At 58.6% G+C, this 22,355-nt stretch overlaps 4 protein-coding genes across 4 annotated transcripts in view; 1 reads left to right on the top strand and 3 right to left on the bottom strand.

Annotated features, from left to right (window-relative positions):
• The first annotated feature begins 1,358 nt into the window (after positions 1–1,358).
• Positions 1,359–5,004, top strand: PHGDH (phosphoglycerate dehydrogenase). The gene is made up of 12 exons (XM_030279759.4): positions 1,359–1,604; positions 1,854–2,005; positions 2,188–2,253; positions 2,329–2,383; positions 2,461–2,559; positions 2,663–2,795; positions 2,875–3,023; positions 3,246–3,398; positions 3,517–3,649; positions 3,861–3,988; positions 4,183–4,411; positions 4,701–5,004. Exons 1-12 carry the CDS (start codon positions 1,467–1,469, stop codon positions 4,856–4,858), a joined length of 1,593 nt encoding a protein of 530 aa, XP_030135619.4. The 5' UTR covers positions 1,359–1,466; the 3' UTR covers positions 4,859–5,004.
• Positions 5,005–5,482: 478 nt separating this feature from the next.
• On the bottom strand, positions 5,483–8,947 carry HMGCS2 (3-hydroxy-3-methylglutaryl-CoA synthase 2). Its single transcript, XM_030279760.4, has 9 exons — positions 8,717–8,947; positions 8,030–8,469; positions 7,649–7,774; positions 7,225–7,389; positions 6,986–7,154; positions 6,731–6,901; positions 6,113–6,219; positions 5,898–6,023; positions 5,483–5,817 (listed from the first exon to the last, which is right to left on the bottom strand). Exons 1-9 carry the CDS (start codon positions 8,827–8,829, stop codon positions 5,711–5,713), a joined length of 1,524 nt encoding a protein of 507 aa, XP_030135620.4. The 5' UTR covers positions 8,830–8,947; the 3' UTR covers positions 5,483–5,710.
• Positions 8,948–9,801: 854 nt separating this feature from the next.
• REG4 (regenerating family member 4) lies at positions 9,802–11,575 on the bottom strand. The gene is made up of 6 exons (XM_072932857.1): positions 11,466–11,575; positions 10,762–10,837; positions 10,546–10,643; positions 10,328–10,465; positions 10,143–10,248; positions 9,802–9,986 (listed from the first exon to the last, which is right to left on the bottom strand). The coding sequence occupies exons 2-6, from the start codon at positions 10,823–10,825 to the stop codon at positions 9,913–9,915; spliced, it is 480 nt and encodes a 159-aa protein (XP_072788958.1). The 5' UTR covers positions 10,826–10,837; positions 11,466–11,575; the 3' UTR covers positions 9,802–9,912.
• A 2,891-nt stretch (positions 11,576–14,466) lies between these two features.
• Positions 14,467–22,355, bottom strand: part of NOTCH2 (notch receptor 2) — an 83,703-nt gene continuing 75,814 nt past the window's right edge. Inside the window, exons 30-33 of the mRNA XM_030279763.4 lie at positions 19,875–20,176; positions 19,391–19,538; positions 19,047–19,144; positions 14,467–18,136 (exon numbers count right to left, since the gene is read on the bottom strand). Coding sequence (XP_030135623.2) covers positions 16,796–18,136; positions 19,047–19,144; positions 19,391–19,538; positions 19,875–20,176 — 1,889 coding nt within the window. The 3' untranslated portion in view covers positions 14,467–16,795. The remainder of the gene's footprint in view (positions 18,137–19,046; positions 19,145–19,390; positions 19,539–19,874; positions 20,177–22,355) is intronic.

Here is a 22,355-nt window from a genome sequence, read left to right as displayed (position 1 = left end):
GAGCCCCCTGCCGAGCTGACTTTTTAATAAAGAGCTGACTATTAATAAAGGCATAGACCCTGTTCATTTCACCCCCAGCCCACGCCACGCGGGAGGCCGTGGCGATGCTGCCCTGTGGCGGTGCCCGGGTCACAGTTCCCTGCCGAGGGGCCGTTTCGGGATCGCTGCAGATTTCACCAGCCGCTGCCCTTGACCGCATCTCTCACCCCGCGCCGGCCACCCTGGACTTTCCCCGCTCTGGCGTCACGGTTGTTCCCTGGCTGTGGGTGGTGCCGATGCGCACAGCTCCAGCCTGTACATCGTGCTGGGCTCCCCCACCTCAGCAGCGCTGCCTGTGGCGAGGACAGTCAGTCTTATTCTGGCCATCTGCTAGGGCAGGTCCGTCGCCTGGGCTCTGCTTGGTTTAACAGCCCCCAGGGCCACCCAGGTCTCACACAGGGCGCTTTGGTCCAGACCTGCTGCCCGGGTACGCAGAGCCTGCGGACGGGCCCAATCCCATTAGGACCTGGCTTGGCAGCACCGGGTGGGTTCTGCCCACCCCCCATGCGTGGAAAGTGGTGGAAGGCAGGGCCAGCGCCCGCTCCCCATGGGCAGGATCTGGGGTGTGTCTGGTCCAGGTGCCCTGTGAAGGTCTGGTCGCATCCCCTGCCATCCACATGTCCGGTCTGCCCAACCCGTCACCATCGTGTCTCAGGGCCAGCACTTCCCACTGCGAGGTCACTGGACGCAGTCACCTGGCTCTTGCTGCATGGAGGGCGTTTGCTGGGTGGCTCCCGTGCACCCCACGGCATTGGGAGCCAGGGGCCAGGGCTGGGCCCGCGTCCCCGGCAGCTTATCAGGGGCATTGCTCAACTGCAGACACAAAGTCGGGGGTGGGCAGGGGCCGTGACACTGCCTCACTTCTGAGCTGTGGCGTCTGGGGAATCCCCATTCCTGGGCGAGCTGGGGACGGCATGTCTGGGTTCGCCATGGGCTGGGCTGCTCCCCGCCAGCGGCACCCCCAGCTTTGTGGGGAGCCACCCGTGCCATCGTGACTGCCACTGCTGTCCCCCTCCTGTCTTACTGAGCTGTCATATGCGGGACGAAGAAACTGAGGCACGGACGTGGTGCGCAGGCTCGGGACAGGCTGACCCCGGTTTTCGTGGCTCCCCGACCCACGGGGTCCTGGCAGGGCACCTCCTCCCTTTTCTCTGGGGCTGCTGGGGGGCCCGGCCCAGACCTGGCCCCGCACCTCTCGCCTCCTCCCTCCCTCCCCCCGGGGGCGGGGGGGATGAGAGGGGGATGGGACGGGGAGGGGAAGGAGGTGGGATTATGGAGACGGGACCCAATGAGCCCGAAAAACGTGCACCGCTCGCAGCCCTTTTAGCGCGGCGGAGGGGCAGCAGCAGCCTCTCGGCGGTGTGCGGAGGGAGTTAGCACCCCCGTCCCGTCCCGTCCGTCCCCGTCCCGCCCGGCCCGCTCCCGCCATGGCACTGGGCAAGCTGCAGAAAGTGCTGATCAGCGAAAGCTTGGACCCCTGCTGCCGGGAGATCCTGCAGGCCGGCGGGCTCCGGGTGACAGAGAAGCCCGGGCTGAGCAAGGAGGAGCTGCTGCGGGAGATCCGGGTGAGGCAGGGCTGCACCCACGTGTGGGTGGGTGGGTGAGCGTATGGGTGGGTGGGCACAGCTGCAGCCCGGCGGTCCCGAGTGGCAGCGGACCCCTTCGACCGGTCCCCGCCTCCCGTCTGATGCAAGAGCCCGTCCGGTTTCGCACGGCAGATCCCGGACCCCGACAGCGGCTGTCCCCGTCCCGTCACCCATCCGGGGCCACCGACCCCCGTCCTGGTCCCATTCGTTGTGTCTGTCACCCCTTAGGACTGCGATGGGCTCATCGTCCGCTCGGCCACCAAAGTCACGGCCGAGGTTCTGCAGGCGGCAGAGAGGCTGCAGGTGGTGGGCAGAGCCGGCACCGGCGTGGACAATGTGGACGTGGAGGCAGCCACCAGGAAAGGTGTCTTGGTCATGAAGTAAGAGCAGGAGTGTGGGGACATCCGTGCCCGTGTTCCTGGGGAGGCCGGGGAGACTTCAGTAGGGTGCCCTCCCCACCCACGGTGCCCCTGGCACCACCCTGTGTGCCTCTGTCCCTACGGGGCACAGATTCCTGTCAGCCCTGGGGACACACACCAGTGACACCACTCTCCATCCCCAGCACACCCACTGGGAACAGCCTCAGCGCCGCCGAGCTCACCTGTGGGATGATCCTGTGCCTGGCCAGGTGAGCACAAGGCAGGATGCAGACAGGTGTGCCCTACAGCCCCCTGCCTTGCACTGAGCACAGCCTCCTTTTCAGGCAGATCCCGCAGGCAGCTGCCTCCATGAAGGAGGGCAAGTGGGACCGTAAGAAGGTAGGAGGCAGTGAAGCACCTCTGGGGGGGGGGTGTCCGTGTGGGGTGTGCTCACTCACTCTCCCTGTACTCCCCAGTACATGGGCATGGAGCTGAACGGGAAGACGCTGGGCGTGCTGGGGCTGGGACGCATCGGCAGGGAGGTGGCCATTCGTATGCAGGCTTTTGGCATGAAGGTGAGGAAACAGGGCAGGGAGGAACAATGGGGAGCATAGACCTTCCTGAGCTGGCCAGAGCCACTGTGCCAGGCTGTAAGAGTGAGCGCCCGCTCTGCCTTAGACCATCGGCTACGATCCCATCATCACCCCCGATGTCTCAGCCACCTTTGGTGTGGAGCAGCTGCCGCTGGAGCAGATCTGGCCCCGCTGCGACTTCATCACGGTGCACACGCCGCTGCTGCCCTCCACCACGGGTATGGAGCGGGCACGGTCCCAGGGAGGTTTGGGGAGAGCTGGGGCAGCCCCCTTCTGCTCACAGCCCTCCTTCCGCAGGGCTCCTGAACGACAGCACCTTTGCCAAGTGCCGCCGTGGTGTGCAGGTGGTGAACTGTGCCCGCGGTGGCATCGTGGATGAGGGCGCGCTGCTGCGGGCGCTGCAGTCGGGGCAGTGTGGTGGGGCTGCCCTTGATGTCTTCACACAGGTGAGTGGGGCTGTGGGGACCTCCCGAGCTTGGCTTTCTCTCAGCACTGCCTTAATTTTGCCCAAACCAGGGCAGGGCAGCCTAGCAAACCCTGTGGGGCTGGGACCAGGAACAGCCCTCAGCTTCTCTCCTTGCAAAGGAGGTGGGGTAAATGCCCCCTGCTCCCTCCGAGCTCCCGGGTAGGTGCTGGGAGCTGATGGCAGGATGGAACTGTGTCTGCAGGAGCCCCCAAAGGACCGTGACCTGGTGAACCATCCCAATGTCATCTCCTGCCCACATCTGGGTGCCAGCACACGGGAGGCACAGAGCCGCTGCGGCAAGGAAATCGCCATGCAGATCGTGGACCTGGCCACAGGGAAGGGGCTGGCCGGCGTGGTGAGTCCCCTGCAGCACCTGACCTCCTCAGTTACCCCAGCTGTGACCCATGGGTGCACTGGGAGCAATGCTCCATGGGGGATCCTGGCAGGCTCTCACCACTCACTCTCTCCTGCAGGTTAATGGGCAGGCTCTCAGCAAGGCTTTCGCACCCCAGACCAAGCCCTGGATCAACCTGGGCAAGGCCCTGGGCACGGTGCTGTGCACAGCGGGCAAGCAAGTGCAGGGCAGCGTGCAGGTCTGCACCCTAGGTGAGCCTGGGTGTGGGGACCCCAATGGGCAGGCAGGAGAACAGATAGACAGGAGGGTGGTTAGCAGTGGGATTGGAGTCCTAGAGTGTGCAGGGAAGGATGGATGGATGGATGGATTGGTGGGTGGAAGGACCAGCCCCAGGCTGGCCACTCCACTGTGGGCCTGACCTCTCTGCTGCTGGCTCATGCACACCTCCTCCCTGCACCCCAGGGACACCCCTGAAGGAGGCTGGGAGCTACCTGACGCCTGCTGTGGCTGCGGGCATGCTGGCTGGAGGGACACAGAAGGAAGTGACCCTGGTTAACGCCACACTGCTGGCCCAGGAGGCTGGGCTGAAGGTACATGGACACCCAGGCTCTGCACCCCAGCCTGGTGCGCCTTCCCCACCAAGCAGCATGAGCCTGGAGACACCCTGCCCTGCTGCTAATGCAGCATTGATGCTGGGTGTTCCCTGGAGTGCTTCCAAGGACATCCCTTCCCCGCCCCAGCCACACGCAGGACCTGGGCACTGAGTGTCCGTGTCTCTCTGCAGGTCACAACCACCCACAGCGATGTGACCCCCGAGCCCGACAGCAGCACCGGCCTGGTGCAGGTGTCCCTGCAGGGCACCCCACACCAGGTGACGGGGACGGTGCAGGGCAGCACCCCGGTCCTGCAGCAGATCAACGGGGCCACCTTCAAGCTGCCAGCCCCTCTGTCTGGCCCTCTCCTTATCTACAGAGCCAAAGCCTCTGACACCAGTGCTCTGGCCACGCTGACTGGTGAGTCCCTGTGTCAGCCCTGAGCTGCAGGAACAGTCTGGGGAACCCCTGCACCCGACCTAGGGCTGAGCCCCTGCTGCAGCAGATGGTGCCTGGATGGATGGATGGATGGATGGATGCGGGGTTTGGGCAGGGGGTTGAGTGATGCTGAGCAAAGGACATGAGGTGGAGGAAGAAATGGCATCATGGACCTCTGAGTGGAGGGTTGGGGCAAGCAGAGGCTCAGCTCCCTCCTGGGTGATGGGCCAGTGGGCAGCATGTGGTGCCTAATTCCTGTACTCCTCTCCAGGGCTGCTGAGCAAGGCAGGGGCCCAGCTCCTGTCCTACCACAGCTCCAGCACGGTGGCAGGGGAGCAGTGGAGTGTCATGGGGCTCTCAGCCCCCCTGTCCAACCTCAGCGAGCTAAAGCCACGTGTCACAGAAATCTTCCAGCTCCACCTGCCGTAGACCCCAACTGCTGACAAGGACTCTCCCCACGGCCACAGTATCTGGACCCTCCCCCAGCTGGGGAATCATTGCACATGGTCATCCCTGACCCCCACACTAGGTTTGGGGTGGCCCATGTTCAATAAAGGGTCTAGAAGGAGAGAGCATGTGGTAGCTTGTCTGTGTGGTCCTTTGTCCTCAACCCCAAAGCCCCTCCCTCCTGCCCCTGCTGCTCCCCGGCCCTGCTGCTGTTTGCTGAAGGGTGCAAAGGTTCCTGTGGCTGCCGAGGTCCTGTCTGGCCACAGTCCCACGATAGGACATGGCCCAGAGAGCAGCACTGCAAGGGGCACGAGAACCCCCATGAGCCATCGCGTTGCCTGTGCCCTCCTGCCCACGGGTTTTACCATGAGAATATTTCAATTTAATGACATCATGGGGAAAATGCCATCTTGCCCCAATAAACTGGCGACTGGAGGCTGAGGCTTACTTGAGTCCCCCAGACTGTCAGGGCCTACTCCCATGTCTAGCAGGGCAAGTGGCCATGGAATAAATCCCGTAAGCAGCTGTGATCCAGACCGGTGGTTGTTAACTGGGAGGGACATGGGGCGGGAGGAGACCATTCAAGACCAGGAGCCAGAGCCAGGCTGCTGCCTCCTCCCATCCACACCTTTATTTCCCTGCACTGCCCAGGTGTTTGCAGACGACACTGCCATCTCCAACAGCTCCGGGGCCCGAGCCACTGCTGGCCATTCCCCACCCGTACAAAGGGAACTTTCCCACACAGGCCAGCCCCGGATGTGGGGAATGAACAGGGATGACAGTGGGAAAGAGAGCATCCCCCTCCCCAGGGCTCACCACTCTGGTGATCCCACTCTAGATGGGCTTCCTGGCATATTCGCGGCGGTACTTGGAATCCACCCGGGTCAGGTACCAGGTTCCGGGGAACAGATCCGCCTGGGAGCCGTGGGGAGCGTGGTCGGCTGCAGGGAGAGGGCAGTGATGCTCCGGGGTGCTGTGGGGTGCCAAGAAGGCAGGCTCAGATCCCCCCAGCCCCGCTCACCCAAGTGATGGGTTTCCTCCCGTCGCTTCATGATCTCGGCGAAGTCCTGTGGGGCCACGCGCTTGCGGGCGTCCAGGCGAGCGGGCAGGTCAGCCAGGCTGGACACCAGCTTGTCCAGGGGTGAGCCTGGCAAGGGGCACCCCGCGTGTGAGATGGCAGCACTGACAGCCCCACGCTGCCCTCCCTTCCCAGTCCCTCTCTCCCCTGCGGCCCACCTGGGGCCGCATCCTGTGAGACACGGAAGGAGAACATGCTGGCGGCCAGTCCCGAGCCGTAGGAGAAGGCACCGATCCGGGAGCCGGCCAGGTCCCGTGCTGAGCACCTGAAGCGAGAGGTGAGGGGGTTACAGGACATTTGGGCTGGGGGGGGATGGGGATGCAGGGCTGTGGGGGCAGTGTAGGGGACTGCTGCCTTTGTAGGCATATTGGGGCCATATTTCTGAGGGAGTGTAGCCCTGGAGTGCAGTGGTGCCAGGGAGCCCCTGGGCAAGGCTTTTGTTCCTCTCAGAGCCTGTCTGTTCCCATGGCTCCTTTCCCATGGGGTCACTCATTCTACTGGGCATGACAACAAGGGTTTTCATCCTCCTGGTGATGAGAGAAGGGCTTTATGCACTGGCCCAGCTCCAGCAAGCTGGGATGAAAAGTCTGGCAGGGAGATGGTCGGGAGCAGGATGCATCCACACTGGGGGTTGTGTGCAATGAAACGATCAGGTCCTGTTGAGGCACGGGGAGATGAGGACTAGGAGATGAGCTCTGCCCCTCTATCCAGCCAGGGAGTGCCCTCCCCAAAATGACCTCTTCCCTCTCCCCAAGCCAGTGTTTTGGGGGACTCACTGGGACAGGAGGGAGGCCAGGCAGCCATACATGGATGGCGTGTACATGTTGCCATTGCGGGAAGAGAGGAGCAGGGAGGGCTTGGTCTTCTGGTTGAAGATGTCCTGGCTGGCTGCCTGGAATGCCTTCTCCACCTCCTTGCTGGTGTAGGTGTCCTCCAGCTTCACACCGCTGCCCAGAGAGAGACCAGCTAGAACCCCAGACCAGCACATCCCTGGCTGGGCTGCGGGATGAGGACACAGCACAAGCACCCACCGGAAGGATTGCAGCCCCTTGTAGAGACCGGAGGCTGTGTCGGGGTTGGGGGAGGCCAAGAAGTCATTCAGCAGCAGCCGTCCCACCGACTTCTGCACCAGCTTGCAGAAGGGCGAGTGGAAGATGATGTATTTGAAGTCATCGAGGGTGAAGGGCCTCTGGATGCCAGCTGGGAGGCAACACGGGGCCATCAGTATCCAGGGGGCTGCGCTGGGCACCTCAGGGGTGCTGCCACTCACCTTGCTGCCACTGGGCCTGCGCCTTCCGTCGGTACACAGCGTAGCAGCGGTCCAGTGCCCGCAGGTAGCACTGGATGGAGAGCTGCCCGTCCACCACTGGGTACTCAGAGGACAGATTTGGCTTGTAGAAGTCATAGGCGTGCTCCATGTGGGTTCCACGCAGGCCTGGGGGCACAGGGAGAGCCAGCATTGCGAGGGCCCAGCCTGGTGGCAAACATCCAGAGGTGCTGCCTGCCATGCCACCCTTGGAATCCAGCAGCCTCCCTGAGCCCTCCACGGTGCCCAGAGGGATGTGGCTATCCAGCATGCTGGAGTAGCCAGCAGGGTCTGGCTGAGCAGCTCTGCCCAGGGCTGGGGCATGGATGCATGGCCCCCAGGGACAGCACCCATCAGCTCACCACCCCCAGGGCCTCACGGCACCGACCTCTCTCCAGCACCAGTGGGGCGTTGGGTCCCACCAGCATGGCGATGGCACCGGCACCTCCCGTGGGCCGCGCGTTCCCCGTGGCGTAGACAGCGATGTCCCCACACACCACCACGGCGTAGCGACCTGGGGGAGGACAGAGGGACTGGCAGGGCCACCAACGGGTGGCAGCCTCCATCCCACGGCCCTTGTGTGTTCCCATCTCCATGCTGCCAGGTGTCGCACCAAAATGGGCAAGAAACAGGGGTGACAGAGAGCCTGGAGGCACAATGGCTCCCTTTGCAGTTGGAGCATCTTTGGGTTTCAGGCCACCTCCTGCCTCCTTCCCCTATCCCAGCACCCATTATCCAACCCCACAGCATGGTCCCTGCCTGTACTCACCATCCCAGGCACTGGACTCCACCCAGGCGGCTGCGTTAAAGAGCGAGGCCGTGCCCCCGTAGCAGGCGTTGGTGGTGTCGATGCCCTCCACATCAGTGTTGCCAGAGTCATGGAAGAGTTGCATGAGGACGGTCTTGACGGCCTTGGATTTGTCGATGACGGTCTCGGTGCCCACCTCCAGGCGGCCGATGGCATCCCAGGAGAGGCGCCCGCGCTCCACCAGCCGCTGCACCACGGTCAGGCACAGGGAGTTGATGTCCTCGTGGGCGGCACAGAAGCCCATCTGCTTCTGGCCCAGGCCCCGTGTGTACTTGCCAGCCTCCACACCATCAAACCGCTCCAGCTCCTCCTGATCCACATACTGGGCAGGGAAGTACACCTCCAGGGCCAGGATGCCCACGTCCTTGGGCCAGGCACCAGTCCCAGCAGCACTGGAGAGGCTGTGGGACAGACCGAGTGGCAACAATCCCATGGCAGCTTTGGGCACAGAGGGTGGTCCTGTGAAGATGCCACCAGCGAGCAGCCCAGGCTGGGAGCACCCCAAATCCCTGGTAGCTCCTTGTGCCTGGCAGTGCTGTGGGGAGGAGGGAGAGGTTCCCCTTCCCCAGCAAGGTTTAAGAGCTCAGCCAGCTCCCCAGCTCTACCCTGGTTATGTCTCCAGCCCCCCCGATCCATGTGGGTGCTCACCATGCCCTCTGCCAAGCCGCGGGGTGCAGGGTGCCCCGGGGTGCCCGCTCCGGCCCCGGCGGTGCCCACCTCGCCCCCCAGCAGCGCGCGGCGCGCCCGACCAAGCGCAGCATCTTCACCCCGGCCACCGTGCGGGCGAAGGGACGGCCGGCCGGACAGATGGACAGCGGGATGGGCCTTGCGTAGCGCTTTTATAAACTGCGTGAGCAGCTCGGCACAGCCCTCCCGGCCTTTATCAGCCTGCCGGACCCTGGCGCTCAAAGGTCACCGAGCGCCAGCCAACACAACAGGGGCAGCGCGGCTTCGGAGGGGGGGCTTGCGAGGTGTATTCGTCTTGTGTGCCCCAAAACCCGGGGACAGGGAGCGGGGCTGAGCAGCGGGACGGGCTGTCCCGCAGCCCCGGCTGCCCGGGGACAGCTCCGGTGCCAGGCTCGCCGGCACGGCTGCGGGCACTGCGCGGCTGCCCCCGCGGGGAGCAGGGGGCGGCCGGGCTTTGGGACCGGCACTACCCGGGGCGCAGTCCGCTCTGGGGGGGTAAAAACCCCATGGGCTGGGTGGGGGCAGAGACATCTTCATAGCAGCAGAGCAAACAGCCACGTGATGCTTGTGGCTGAACAGATAACAGTGCCACTAAAGGGACCTTTGGTCCCGGTGCTGCTGTCAGCATGGCCGTGGGTCTGTGTCGCAGCCCCCGGATCCCTGTGTGGATCTGTGGATCTGTGTGCACCTGGAGGACCGCCTGTCCCCATACCTGCACACCCACCCGCGGCAGATCCCGTCCCCACCCACACCTGTGTCCCAGGTCTCCGTGTCTGCACTCTGGGGACACTCCTGTCCCCCCCACCTGCTCCCCAGGGACGGCTGTGGTGTTTGGCACCCGAGGGCTGGTATGAGCAAACCCAAGCGCTCAGCCAGGAGAGCGACAGTCCCCGCAGCTCCTGGGGACTCATCCCCAAACAGCTCTGCCGCACCGGCAGCACAGAAGCCTCTGGAAGCCGGGAAGCTCGGGGAGCCGAGGCAGAGCCTGTCTCTCTCTCTCACGGACCAGCCCAGAGCTTTGTACCAGCACCAAGCTCACACAGCACTTGCATGCTTCTTTTTTTATAAGATGCATTTATAGGCGTTGCGGGGAGAGACGCGTGGGTGGCACGGGAGGAACACCGCCAGCGCGGGGTCCCCACGGGCCAGGGCTGTGCTCAGTGCAAGGGGTAGAACTTGCAGATGTAGTGATGCTTCCCGGAGCAGTCGGCATCGGACCACGTGGAGAAACCTGCGGGAGAGACAGGCAGGGGGCTGGCGGGGGCCACGGCGAGGACGGGCACCAGCTGTGCCCACCGCAGCCCTGCAAGGGGACGGGACCTGCAGGAGGACAGAGGCAGGGCAGTGCCGGCCGAGCCCGCGGTGGGTGTGGGGAGCGGGCACTCACCGCTCTGATGGGTCAGCACGGCGCAGCTCCCCCCGTGGGCACCGTTCCCAGGCATCTCCCTGGTGGCCCTGTAGTCCGTCCCACTCGTCCACTGCCAGGCCTGGCTCTGTGCAGGGCAAGGGGGGTTCAGAGGCATGGCCCTGCTGTCCCCCAGCCCCCCATCACCCCTGCCGCCCACACCTCACCTGTTTACTCTTTCGGAGTCCAATCCAGATGGGCTGCACACGCTGGTAGTAGGAGATGGTTCTCTGCAGGGTGGCTGCCTCGTTGGCATCCTCCACCCAGGCCAGGTGGGCGCCTTTCTGGACGTCCTGGCACCAACTCTGCAGGGAGAGGGGTCTGTGCCAGGGCGCCTCGGGGAGACGAGGAGTCCCTGTTCCCCTGTGTACCTCAGTGGGCTTACCTCAGCCTCGTCCCAGGTCCGGGGCACAGGGAAGTAGTTGAAGCAGCTGAGCTTGTAGTAGGACCAGCCATCAGGGCAGTAGTTTATGTACCTGCCGTCTGTTTGGGGAGAGCGGTGGGCAGGCATGAGGACAGGCGGCATCACTGCCTGGAGAAGAGCGTGGCTCCCTCCTGGCCCAGCTACAAAAGCAGTTGCCCCCCCAGCCGTGGCACTCACCAACTGGCCGCAGGAGCCCCACGCAGCCCAGCAGCAGGAGGGCGAGTCTGGCTGATGCCTCCATCCTCCTTGCTCCCTATAAAGGCTCGGGAGGGTCACACAAGGTCCCTTGGGGACAGAGGAAGTCCCTACTACCTGTGCCCAGAAAGTGCAAACCTGCCCGGCTGTGGGCTGAGCCTGGCCCCTCTGAGCCGCCTGGAGGAGGTGACAGGCTGTGGCTCCCTCTCTGTCCCCCGGCACAGGTCACTGCCCCATGCCTGCACCCCGTGCCCCAGGCATGGCTTGGAGTCTCCAGCCCACACTGGCAGCAGATTGTCTGGGTCTCACCAGTCCGGGAGAGCCAAGCTGCTCTGTGGGGACACAGGTCGGAGGACCCCAGCGAGGCAATGGCACAGGTGGGGCTGCAGGCACGGCGGCGTTTTCACGCCCCGAGCTCGTAGCGCTGCCCAGACTGGGGAGGGAAATCGGCCACATCAGCGCAGTTCCCTTTTATCTGGGCTAATCCCTGGGCACTGGAGCCGATTTGCAGATTCAGCTCATCTTCCCATCAAAGAAGCAGCAACAAAAGTCAATGCAGGGCTGAAAAATGCAGCATCACAGCCTGCCCCGGGGCTGCCGAGGAGAGGGACCAGCTCCTGTTTGCCCGTGGGCCAGCTCTGAGCATCCCGAGGCCCCAGCTGCCCTGTGAGAGTCCTCTTCCTCACCTGTTATCCGGAGATGGTGAGAAATAGTGTCTGGTCGTGGGTCACTGGGACAGGAGAGGAGAGGAGCTGCCCTTTATAGCCTGGTGCTCACCAGCATCTGTTTGCCCTCCTCAGGTGATTCTCACCATAAAAATCTTACTGCTGATCCCCCTCCATCCCCCCCACTTTGCTGGAAAATTGCCCAGATCTTCAGTTTGCATGTCTCCATAAACAGACAGGAAGAACCTGTCCTAGTTGGTCAATAAACACCCTGCAATCATCATTAATTGCTCCCACGATACAGATATAATCTTCCAGCCCAGAGCAGCCTGGCACCTGGCAAGGATGCCCACTGGACCAGCCCTGGATTGCCCGGGGGCTGGCGCGGGTGAGCCCCGGGGGTGAGTCCCCGATCCCGGCCAGGGCATCCCTGCGACCAGAGGCCGGGCCATGGGTCTGACCCCCCTGGCACTGCCCCTGTCCCCAGCCAAGGGATGGCACCCGGCTCTGCCATGCGTCACCACACACCGCCCTTGTTTGAACTGCCGGCGATGTTTGCGAGCAGGATGCGGGACGCCGGGATGTGCAAACAGCCTGCAGCTGGCGATGCCACCAGACAGCGGGGAGGATGCCCAGCCCTCGGGCCCGGCCCTGACGCAAGCCTTCGTCACTCTGTGTCCCTCCGGGAGGAAGGGGCAGCTCCTGCAGCAGCCCCTCGCTGCCCCAGCCCGGGGAGGTTGCTGCCGGCACTGAGCCTCAGGGATGAGCTCCCGGTCCCAGCAGCTGCAGCCCTTCAGCAAGGTCTGGCACAGCCTTCTCTGCCATGGTCCTTGTTCCTCGCCCCTCTGCACCTGGGGGAGGCAGTTGGAGTTCTGCACGTTCCTGCTGCCACCACGCTGCTCTGCAGCGGCACTTCACTGGCTCCTGATGGACCAGAGCAGCTTTGAAAGATCATCCTGCTGCCACCAGCTCCGGCCAATGCCTGGCTCTCCCTCCACAAAACCCTTGGTGGAGGCTGGTGGGAAGGAGGGGAGCAGCCCTTGAGGGCCTGGTGCTCGCCAGCATTAGTGTGACCCCAGAGGCAGCTACCTGCAGAGGATCCAGGCTGAGCCCTGCAGAGGATCCAGCTACCTGCAGAGGATCCAGCTACCTGCAGAGGATCCAGGCCCAGCTTCCCCCCACATGGAGATCTTGCTGTCAGGCTCAAGCCATGGGATCTGCCGTGGGCTCTCCTCTGCAGCAACATTTGCTGAAACGTGCAGCCGGTGAATGCTTCTACACCCACAGGCGTGCAGAGGCAGGTCTGGCTTCTGCCCTGGGCAGGGAGGAGGATCAGACCTCTCTCCTTCACCCACACAGAGGGATAGAGCTGCTGCTGCTTGCTAGGCATCCTCCGGGATCCAAGGGGTGAAACCTTCTCGTATCCAAACACAGCTGCTGCCTCCTATCAGTTCTGAAAGAAACATCCTGCCACACATCAGCTGATCAATGGCAAAACCCTGCAAACATAGCAACTCCCCAGAAAACAGGACTCCACCCTTGATTTATGGAAAAAGAATGAAAAAGGTCCCCCAAAGAGCCTGAGGCTCCTCCAGTACTCCTCAGTTAGATAAGGGATGCAGCAGCTCCCTGCCTGGATGGTTCAGTTTGGATACAACACAGCAAGTTTCCACAAGCCCCTGGCCATCCCAGGCTGGGGAGGAGCAGCCCTGAGGAGACACAGGTTCAAGTCCCAGCCTGAGCACCAGCGAGCTCCATGCTGCTGTGCCTGGGGCTCAGCAGAGCTCACTAAACTTTGGCACAGATGTGCAAGCTGTGGGAGAACATGGGTGAATGCTTCCCGGAGCTTTGGACTCGCCCAGCTGGCTCTACCAGGAGATAAAGGAGCTGCACTGTTTGAATATTAAACCCTTAAAATACCCTCAGCAACTTTACCCCAGCTCAGCATCGTAATTCAGCTATTGGCTCCATCTGAGTCCACAGCAAGAGCTGGAGAACAGCCAGGTGAGCACCGGTGGAGCCCAAGGCTTCAGTGGCACCTCTGTGCTCCAAACACAGCTCAGCAGCTGCTGACAGTTTGTTTTCTGATTGCCCAAGTCAAACTCTTCAAGCCTGAGACCAACCCAGAGGAGTGGTGATTCCGTTTCAGAGGCTGGAGAATCACACATCTTCTTAGTCTGGAGAAATGGAGGCTCAGGGGGGACTCTGTGACTCTACAACAACCAGAAGGGAGGCAGTAGACAGGTGGGGGTTGGTCTCTTCTCCCAGGTAAGAAGCAACAGGATGAGAGGAAATGGCTTCAAATTGCACCAGGGGAGGTTTAGATAGGACACAGCGAAAATTTTGTCAATGAAAGGGCAGTTAGGCATTGGATCAAGGCTGCTCAGAAGGATGTGGAATCACCATCCCTGGAATGTTACAAAAACATCTGTATGTGGCATTTGGGGACATGGTTAAGGGATGAACACAGCAGTGCCAGGTTAAAGGCTGGACTTGATGATTTTAGGGGGCTGTTCCAACCTTAAGGATTCCATGCATCAACTGCTAAGACAAAGCCAGGGAGGCAGCCCCAGCTCCAGGGTGGATGAGGGTCCTCTTCCCTAGTGGAAGGACAGGAAACAGCCAAGGGAAGCAAGCAGGAGCTGAGAGAGTGAGTGAATCCACAGCCCCACTGAGCACTGCCTGGTCCACACTCACCACCTGCCTAAAAGCCTTCCCTGGCTCCCCCAGGCAAGCAAGAGCTCTCACCCAAAGTGCCCAGGAAAGGACCCACCCCAGTCCCTCCCCATCCTTCCCAGTATGCCCAGCTGCTTGCCTGCTGGTTACTGCCCCCTTCTCAGCTAACAAAGAGACCCAAAATCCATCTGCTACACCCACACCAGGCTTCTTCCAGCTCCCCTGGGTGGAGCTAAGAGGTGGGGTTCATGTGGTGCTGAGACAGAGCACCCCTGATTCATTTATAAGCCGGTGGCTGTGTCACAGGCAGCCAGGAAAACAAAATGAAAACAGCAGCACACAGACACTGGGCACATACTTTTTATTCTGGGGATAAAAATTGCTTATACATTTGGCAGCAACTATTTTCATAAAAGACTTTTATAAAAATGTAAAAATAAGCAAATATTTTCCATTATTAATATAGGAAAATGCGCTTGTGAATGGTTACTCTACAACTTACGAGATAAAATACCACCTTAAGGAGATATTATCTTTACAAGTAGTTAAAAAAAAAAAAAAGAAAAGAAAGGCAGAGGGCCATCATATTAACAAGCCAGGCACGGAACCGGCTTCATTCCACAGAAAACACTCATCTTGTAAAAGGTAGCCACATATATAAAAAGGCACTTGGTTATTTGGAGCTAATGAGCAAAAGCCCTTTGTTTCTTTAGCATGGATGTAGCAACACTTCATTATCTGCAGTGAAACATGTACCTGGACAGAGCCCAGACCCCCGGAGGCCTGAGCCAGCTGCACTGAGCTCCCGCGGCCGCGCTGCAGCGAGCGTGCCGGGGAACGCCGTGTGTGCCGTGAAAAGCACCAACTTCACACAGAACTAAAAACTTCAGCCCAAAGCGACAGCCCCGGGAACCAGCTCCTCCTGAGGCCCTGCCTTCATGTACCATTGAGTGGAATTGGGAAAAAAAAAACGAAACAAAAGCAAAGCAACTTTGACTCTCGATTAGAATGGACAGGAACAGCAGAGACAATACTGTACACGGTAGGGTGTTGGCTGGCCTGCTCGCAGGGGAGCGGCCTGCAGTCCTTTGGCAGCAGCCGGCACCTCGAGCTCTTTGGAAGGCGTGTCTGCAGCACTCCCCTGAAGAGGCAGGAGCAAACCATCCCCACAGGTGTTCACTTCGGCTGCCGGAGGTCTGGAGCCCTTCGGAGAAGCGCTGCTCTTGCGGACAAAGCAGAAGGAGCGGCTGTTTGCCTAAGGTCATGACAGCTGGCTTCCACAGCGCCAAAACTATCGGGGCAGCCGCACCGCGAGCGGCCACACTGTCCCACAGCCACCTCGGCTGGGAGGTCCCCACTCAGGTTGGAGCTGAGAGCAGAGGACAGCCCCAAACCTGTGCACCAAGCTGCAGGAGGCAATGGTTCCTGAGCTATTTGGTCTGCTGCCACAGCCCAGCTCCTGGCACACCGCCCGTGCTGCTGGAGGCCTGCTGGGCAGGCAGTGCTCCGGCCTCCGCGCGCTGGGGGGGAAGACAAGGCAGCTCTGACTCAAAGGGACACTCTTCAAAGGGCTGGATGTCGTTCCTGACGCAGAAGGACACACACCGCAAACATGTAACCACGTGTTTGACACTTACTGATAACACCATAAAGAGGCAGCATATGGTATCTGGAGGACAGGACACACAGCCGCCCTTGAATGGAGGGGAGGGGACTACTGTGCAAGAACGCTGGGAGCTTGTGTTACCAGTTTTTGAAACACTCGTGCTCATCCCAAAAGGCCTGTATCAGTTGCAGTGCATCTCTTCTGGCATGGGAGCCCACGGAGGCAGTCATGGGCACTCCTGGCAGGATAGGGGCACGGGGAGGGTAGTGTGTCAAAATGGTCAGGGGTGTCTCGGGGAAGAGATGGGCCCACGGGTCACCGTGGTTGGAAGACCAGGTCAGACCAGCGTTTTCGGGAGGGGAAAATAACAAAACAACCAACCTAAAAAGACTATATGCATATATAATCTCATAATACCTGGGGAGCAGGCAGTGAGAACACTAAGGGGTGTTAGTGGGTCTCTACAAGGCAAAGACTCCCAAAGAGGAAAGGGTGAAGCTGCGTGACAGGAGAAGTCACTTGACCTGCAGGTGTTTTGGGAGGTCCAGCTCACTTGCTGAGCAAGAGAGGACAAGGGAAGGAGCAGGGCTAGGAACGTGGGTGCAGCTCTGAGCTGTGTCAAGACAAGGCAACTTGAACTCGAGGAGAACTAGTAGAAGGTGCTTCAGAGAGAGGTTACGTGGGTAACAGGAGGAGTAACAAAATAAGGATACAAAGCTGGTTTTGGCTAAATTTCTGGAGAAATGACCACAAGATGTATTAAGCTGAAGAGCTGTCTCCCTAAAGCAACGGTGGAATGTGTTTAAAAGCAGACTGGAGAATCCAGTAGAGACAGCAGTCATGTCCAGTTGGTCAGAAGTGACCCAGCTGGTCTTCTCCATCACCAGCTTCTACAGTTCTCCACTTAGCATGAAAGCATACAAGTCTACAGCGACCACAGTCCCTCCAATGAAAGAACATCCCGGGCTCATTAAGACTCTTGGATACTAAAATGGTTCTTCATTTCCATCCTGGAAGACCTTCATGAGTTCTGGAGTCCGCTTTAGTCGGGCTGCACCGTGGGCAGCCTTCAGGCGTACACCTGCATGTTGTTCCGCTGCTGCTCCGTCATGTGGGCGGCCGCTGGCCCGCGCTGGTTGTTACTGGGACTGGTTGCCACGTCAGACCAGTCAGAGGCAGAGTGTGGGGAAGAGCTCGACCACTGGTCCGGAGATTCGGGCGACGGAGTCAGGTACGGGTGCTCCCCTTGTAAGTGCCGGTTGTGGCTAGGAGTCCGTTCTGTGGCCGAGGAGTAGCAGCTGTGCTGGGAGGGAGGCGTGGGGTACTTCCCCATCGAGCTCTGGAACTGGTGGTAGGCCGGGAGGACCGTCTGAGCCACCTGGCCGTCCTGCTGAGGGATGGCAGCCATGGAGAACGAGGCGCTGGGCAGCTGGGCTAGATCTGGGATCTGGTACATGGAGCTAAGAGGGCCAGCCATGTTCTGAGCGCAGTTAGACTGGGCCTGCTGCGGCAGTGCTTGCTGGCTTATGCTGCCCTTGGGAACCAGCTGGAAGGTCATGATGGGGGGCAAAGACTCCCTGGACACCCCCAGGTGCTTCGCATCTGCTTGAACCAAGCCACTCTGCTGAGAAACGCTGGGGTGGGAATGCATCACCTGGGGCACCATGCCAAACATCTCGTTGTACTGGGACTCATTCACCTCCATGCGGTTCATCCACTCGGTGGAGACGTTGCCTGGCCGCAGCCTGCCGAGCCCGCTGTTGGGAGGGGTGGTTCTGTGCTGTGAGAGCAGCTGGCTGACGGATGGGAGCACCGTGCTGGACCCACGCCCCAGGGGCTGCATCTCGTGGAGGTTGGAGAAGGACATGGTGTGCGCAGCCTGCACCGATGGAGCCGTCAGCAGCGAGCTGGGCGAAGAGTGCAGCACCCCCGGTGACGGCATCACAGGAGAAGAGGTTGGTTCAGATACAAAAGCATGGGGAGACTCCAGGGAATCCACCGGTGACAGGGTCACGGAGCTCTCTGAAAACTGCCCTTTGCCCTCACTGAGGGACTTCTTCCTTCTCCTCTTTGCATCTTTGGTGAGGCTGGTGGGCATGCCTTTGGCATTCGGTTTTCGTGACTTCTTGCTTAGTGACGCGTGTTTCAGGTTGAGGAAGGACCTGTTGGGGCCGCAGATGACTGGGGAGAGGGCAGAGTTCAGCATGGCCCCGGGGTGCCCGGCAGGGCTGTGGGCCACATTGTACTCATTGAGGAGCTGCACGATGTCGTGGTGCATCCGGTCCTGGGCCACGTCCCGGGGCAGCCGGTCCATGTGGTCTGTGATGTCTCGGTTGGCAAAATGATCCAGCAAGATTTTTGCTGCTTCAAAGCTGCCTTCCCGAGCAGCGAGGAAGAGTGGAGTCTCCTCCTGGAAACACAGAGAGTAAATATTTTAGCAGCTTCAGTGTAGGCGGACTGACTTACAACTCATAATCCCTTATGGTGTGGCAGACTGGCAAGCACTGTATAATGCAGTGTCACATTAACAGTCTCCAAGAGCCACCCACCCTGAGAGCTGCCTACTGAAAAAGGCAGATTACAGATAATTTCATACACAGCAGCAGAGCACAGGCTGAATTTTCCCACTAGGAAGGGCACTATTCTGTCCTAGATGCTTGGAGGAACCATGAAAGCACCTGGAGCCTTTCTCTTATTGCCTCCTATGAGAGAAAGGCACAAAAGCCTAAAACAGCCCGGTAAGGAACTACAGCTTGTTGGTAGCTCTAAAATCCACTGAGCCATATGTAATAATCCAAAAAAAAGATGCTTTAGGCAGAGGAGATAAATCAAGGACTAAGACACAGCCAAAACTAACAGTGAAGCTACAGAACATCTGCACAGTGCTGACAGTCTGTCAAACAGGGGCTTGTCCCCCATCTCCACCCTGCAGTGAGATCCCTGGCAATGTCACAGGACACCACTGCTGCTGTGCCATCAGGTATTTTTCTGTCTGCTAACTGGAATCCAGCTGCTTGACAGCAGCAGCACTTCACCTGCTGCTCCCACACACCATTGACTGTGTCTTCCATTCCTTCCCTGCAAGGAAAGCAGTACAGCACTGATACCCAGCACTTGGCCAAACAAGGAAGAGAACTGCTCTCCCATATCAGAAACCCTGTAAGACACTCAGCACCTGGGGAGAGCTTCAGTCACAGTCTGGGTTTTGAAGACCTGCACTGAGCAACCAGTTAAGAAAATCTGAACTTAGTTCACTAGCAATAGTGAAGAGATGCTTTGAGATAGGAAGCACAGGCTTGCTGAGCACTGCCACACTGTACCTTGTTATCCTGCATGTCTCTGTTGGCTCCATTTTTCAGCAGTACTAGTGTTGCTTCCACATTGTTAACAGCAGCAGCCCAGTGAAGAGCAGATTTACCTGCAGGGAAACACAACAACGTCAGTAACCAAGGAGCTATTTTACTTCTCCTCCAGGATTGTTTAAGCAAACCACTGTGCAGCAGCCTGTAGTTTATTACCACTGGAGGACTTAGCAGGAGAGCCCAGTGTGTGATTTAGCTACAGAATTCATGAGGAGCTTCCACTTTGGGAGAGCAGAACCCATCCCTCCCTGCTCACACAATAGCAAATATTTGCTCAGCCTGGCACATGGTGTTCACATTACCATGGTCATCCACGGCGTTCACATCAGCCTGGCAATTAATGAGCTCGGCCACCATCCCTTCCACAGCCAGACGTGCAGCCAGAATTAACGGGGTCGTCCCATCATTCATCCGAGCATCCAAGTCTGTCACTCTGTTACGGATCAGGATCTGGACAACAGGGGAAGATGGATTTTTTTCAATGCCACTACAGACCAAAACCGAGGATTTGGCAGAATCTCAAGAGAAATTTTACAATGACAAAGCAGCCTGAGCACTGAAATGCAAGGACTCAGAAAACAGGTGACAGGGACAAACAGACCAAATAAATACATGCCAGATGATTTATACATGCTGAATTCTTCAAGCTGTGAATACCCGAGGAAACTGGATGTAAAATAGCTCCGCCTCACCACCACACTGTGGAAGGCACGAGAGCAGGCTGTGAGTGAACAGAGCTCAGCTTGGAGAGGCTCATATAAACCCAGAGCTCTCCAGTGGCCATACCTGGAACACCCCCTGGGCGTCAGCAGCCACGGCTGCGTGCAGAGGGGTCCGTCCCATGTTGTCCCGAGCATTGGCATCCGCCCCGGCATCCAGGAGCCGCTTGGCAGCGTCGGCTCTGGAGTATCGGGCTGCCAGGTGCAGAGCCATCTCCCCAGTGCGGTCTGTCTGCGCCTGCAGGTTGGCCCCCTGGTAGATCAGATCCGTGATGATGTTTGCTGAGGAGTCTTCCCCATCCTCGTCATCCTCGCTGATGTCGGAGCCGCCCGCACGCAGAGATGCCAACATCAGCGGAGTGCAGCCATCTGCAGAGGGGGAGATGGGGATACAGTAACCTGGCAAAGGCATGGAAACCTTCCTACAACCCTTCCTTCCCCCCTGAGCTACAGACAATCCCTCCAGTTGCTTTAACTCAGACCTCTTCTTAAAGCCCCACAGTTAGCAAGCTGTCTTCCTTCCAAGCACGAGTAACCTACTGCAAACCCAACAGAACTTAGGCTATTCCTCTAAAGACTAAGATCATCATAAAACAAAAAAACTTTGCTGCTGAAGTGTAAAACTTCCACAAAACGTAAAGGCTAGCTGAGAGAAGCAAAGGCTAGAAAAATCAAAGTAACTTGACCAGTCAGTGTGACTGTTCGTACGGATGTTCTAATCACATCCCTGGGGAAAAGAAACAGTTGAAGGAAAAATTATTCAACAACTAGCCACTGATTATTGGTGTCACAGGTGATGTTTGCTTCAGATATTAACCTGAAGTGAAATGCAGACAAAAGCCCTCAAATCTATAGCATGGTTATCATGAGAAGGATCCTGAAGTTGTGACAGTCAGGCACTCAACTCTGACTAATGCCCCAGGATGAATACTCTCACACGGTCTGAGTACTTTGGGAGATACTGGTCTTGGTCTTCTCAAGCTTCCAGTGATGGGATGTCCACAAAGGCTAGAGTCACACTCATCCATCCAGGATCCCTGCATTGTCAGTGGAAGGAGAAAGGCTCCTACAAACCTCTAATTCAACTTAGCTCCCTCTGATGAATCTCCCTCTCTGCCAATCAGAGAGGACAGTGCAGGAAGACCACCTCATGCTGCTGATTTTTCACCCTTATTATACCCTCCTTGATGCAGGATAATTAAGATTTAAAACATCTCCATATATTTTCAGCAAAGCATAAAGTTGACGAGCGCTTCAGTTCCACCAGCCTCTGGAAACCCCAAAACTGCAGCTATAGACAGTGATTCTTCCTTGCTGATTTTACTGCTTTCCTGCACATCCTTCAGAGGCACCTGGAAAGCAAGAGGGACTGAGATGGCAGCAGGGAACCTCACTCTGCTAATCGCTGTTTCTGCTGGAGCCCACCAGCAGAAATACAATTTTTTCAGCAAGTACCTGATTTATCCCGTGGGCAAGCAGGGGACAAACAACAGCTTCTTTACCTGCACAGCTCTCTGTCACAGAGCACAAAGCCACACTGGGGTTCTGTGCACATAAACAAGGTGATACCTCCTACTAGAAGCAAGACACACAGCCCTAATGCTCTGCTCCCATTCCCAGCTTCTGATCACTGAGTCTTCCTGGCTCTCTGCTTTAGGACAGTCCCAAAACTTTCTAGAAATCTAAGGTTCCAGCAGGGGCACTGGAGGAGCAGGCTCTGCAGCCTGCATGCTCCTCCTAGTGGCTCCCCACCAGAGGAACCACAGCCTCCCTTCCACCCCGCTCCTCTCCCAGCATTTGGACAGAGAGCAGCAAAGAGTTAATGTATGGGCACGGGTTCAGCTCCAAGATCCAGCTCTGTCTGCAGACCCTCTCTGCTGCTCTCCAAAGCTATACCTCCCTTTGTGCTTCTCCCTCCCACTGCTGGCTCTGCTCCCTTGTCCCAAATGAACACTCCTCAGTATTCCAGTCAGGCTGTGGTCTCCTCCGTACTGCCACAACACAAAGAGCAGAGTGACAGAGCACAGAAAGGAGCTTTCCTTTCCTCCAGCACCACAGCTCTGGGAAAAACCACTCGCAGGATAGGTCTGGCTTGCTCAATCACTGCAGTTATCCTGGATCTCCATGCCTAACTTCTCCACAGGGACAGCACAGCATTAAATCCCTGGAATAATTAACTGCCACCCTCCACAGAGTTTCTCAGGTACATGCAGCTCTTTTCAGAGCCTTGCAAGTTGGCCACACACGGCTGGTTTTATGAGGCTAGCAAAAGCACATCCAGCTAGACAGTCAAAATTAAGTGCTTGATGGACTACTAGAGGAAAAAAAAGCTGTGGACACAATGTCTTTTTTCCTCCTTCCAGCTCGTTCTCTCAAAGAGCTGGAAAAGAACCCAAAAGCATCCAGCTGGAGGCAGACGCCCAGCATGGAAAATTCCAGTCTAAACCACTGAAGTTTCAGTAACTGAAAAAAAAAGAGGGGCATATAATAGAGACAGTTCATCAATTTTAATTATAGGTGGTGTTACCAGTTATGCCTATAATTGCAT

Source organism: Taeniopygia guttata, chromosome 8 (genome assembly GCF_048771995.1).
Source record: "Taeniopygia guttata chromosome 8, bTaeGut7.mat, whole genome shotgun sequence".
Lineage (NCBI taxonomy): Eukaryota > Metazoa > Chordata > Aves > Passeriformes > Estrildidae > Taeniopygia > Taeniopygia guttata.
Note: the sequence above shows the minus strand (reverse complement) of the source record. Positions and strands in the feature narration are given on the sequence as shown.

What these genes read in the sequence shown, in the direction of transcription:
- PHGDH (XM_030279759.4), top strand. Translation starts at nt 1,467, where the DNA reads ATGGCACTGGGCAAGCTGCAGAAAGTGCTGATCAGCGAAAGCTTGGAC. An exon ending in AGCTGCTGCGGGAGATCCGG is followed by an intron (nt 1,605 to 1,853) that starts GTGAGGCAGGGC and finishes GTCACCCCTTAG; the next exon opens with GACTGCGATGGGCTCATCGT. An exon ending in CCCAGGAGGCTGGGCTGAAG is followed by an intron (nt 3,989 to 4,182) that starts GTACATGGACAC and finishes GTCTCTCTGCAG; the next exon opens with GTCACAACCACCCACAGCGA.
- HMGCS2 (XM_030279760.4), bottom strand. Translation starts at nt 8,829, where the DNA reads ATGCTGCGCTTGGTCGGGCGCGCCGCGCGCTGCTGGGGGGCGAGGTGG. An exon ending in CCCACTGGTGCTGGAGAGAG is followed by an intron (nt 7,390 to 7,648) that starts GTCGGTGCCGTG and finishes CTGTGCCCCCAG; the next exon opens with GCCTGCGTGGAACCCACATG. An exon ending in CTGGCCTCCCTCCTGTCCCA is followed by an intron (nt 6,220 to 6,730) that starts GTGAGTCCCCCA and finishes CTCTCGCTTCAG; the next exon opens with GTGCTCAGCACGGGACCTGG.
- REG4 (XM_072932857.1), bottom strand. Translation starts at nt 10,825, where the DNA reads ATGGAGGCATCAGCCAGACTCGCCCTCCTGCTGCTGGGCTGCGTGGGG. An exon ending in GGACCTGGGACGAGGCTGAG is followed by an intron (nt 10,466 to 10,545) that starts GTAAGCCCACTG and finishes CTCTCCCTGCAG; the next exon opens with AGTTGGTGCCAGGACGTCCA. An exon ending in CGTGCTGACCCATCAGAGCG is followed by an intron (nt 9,987 to 10,142) that starts GTGAGTGCCCGC and finishes TCTCTCCCGCAG; the next exon opens with GTTTCTCCACGTGGTCCGAT.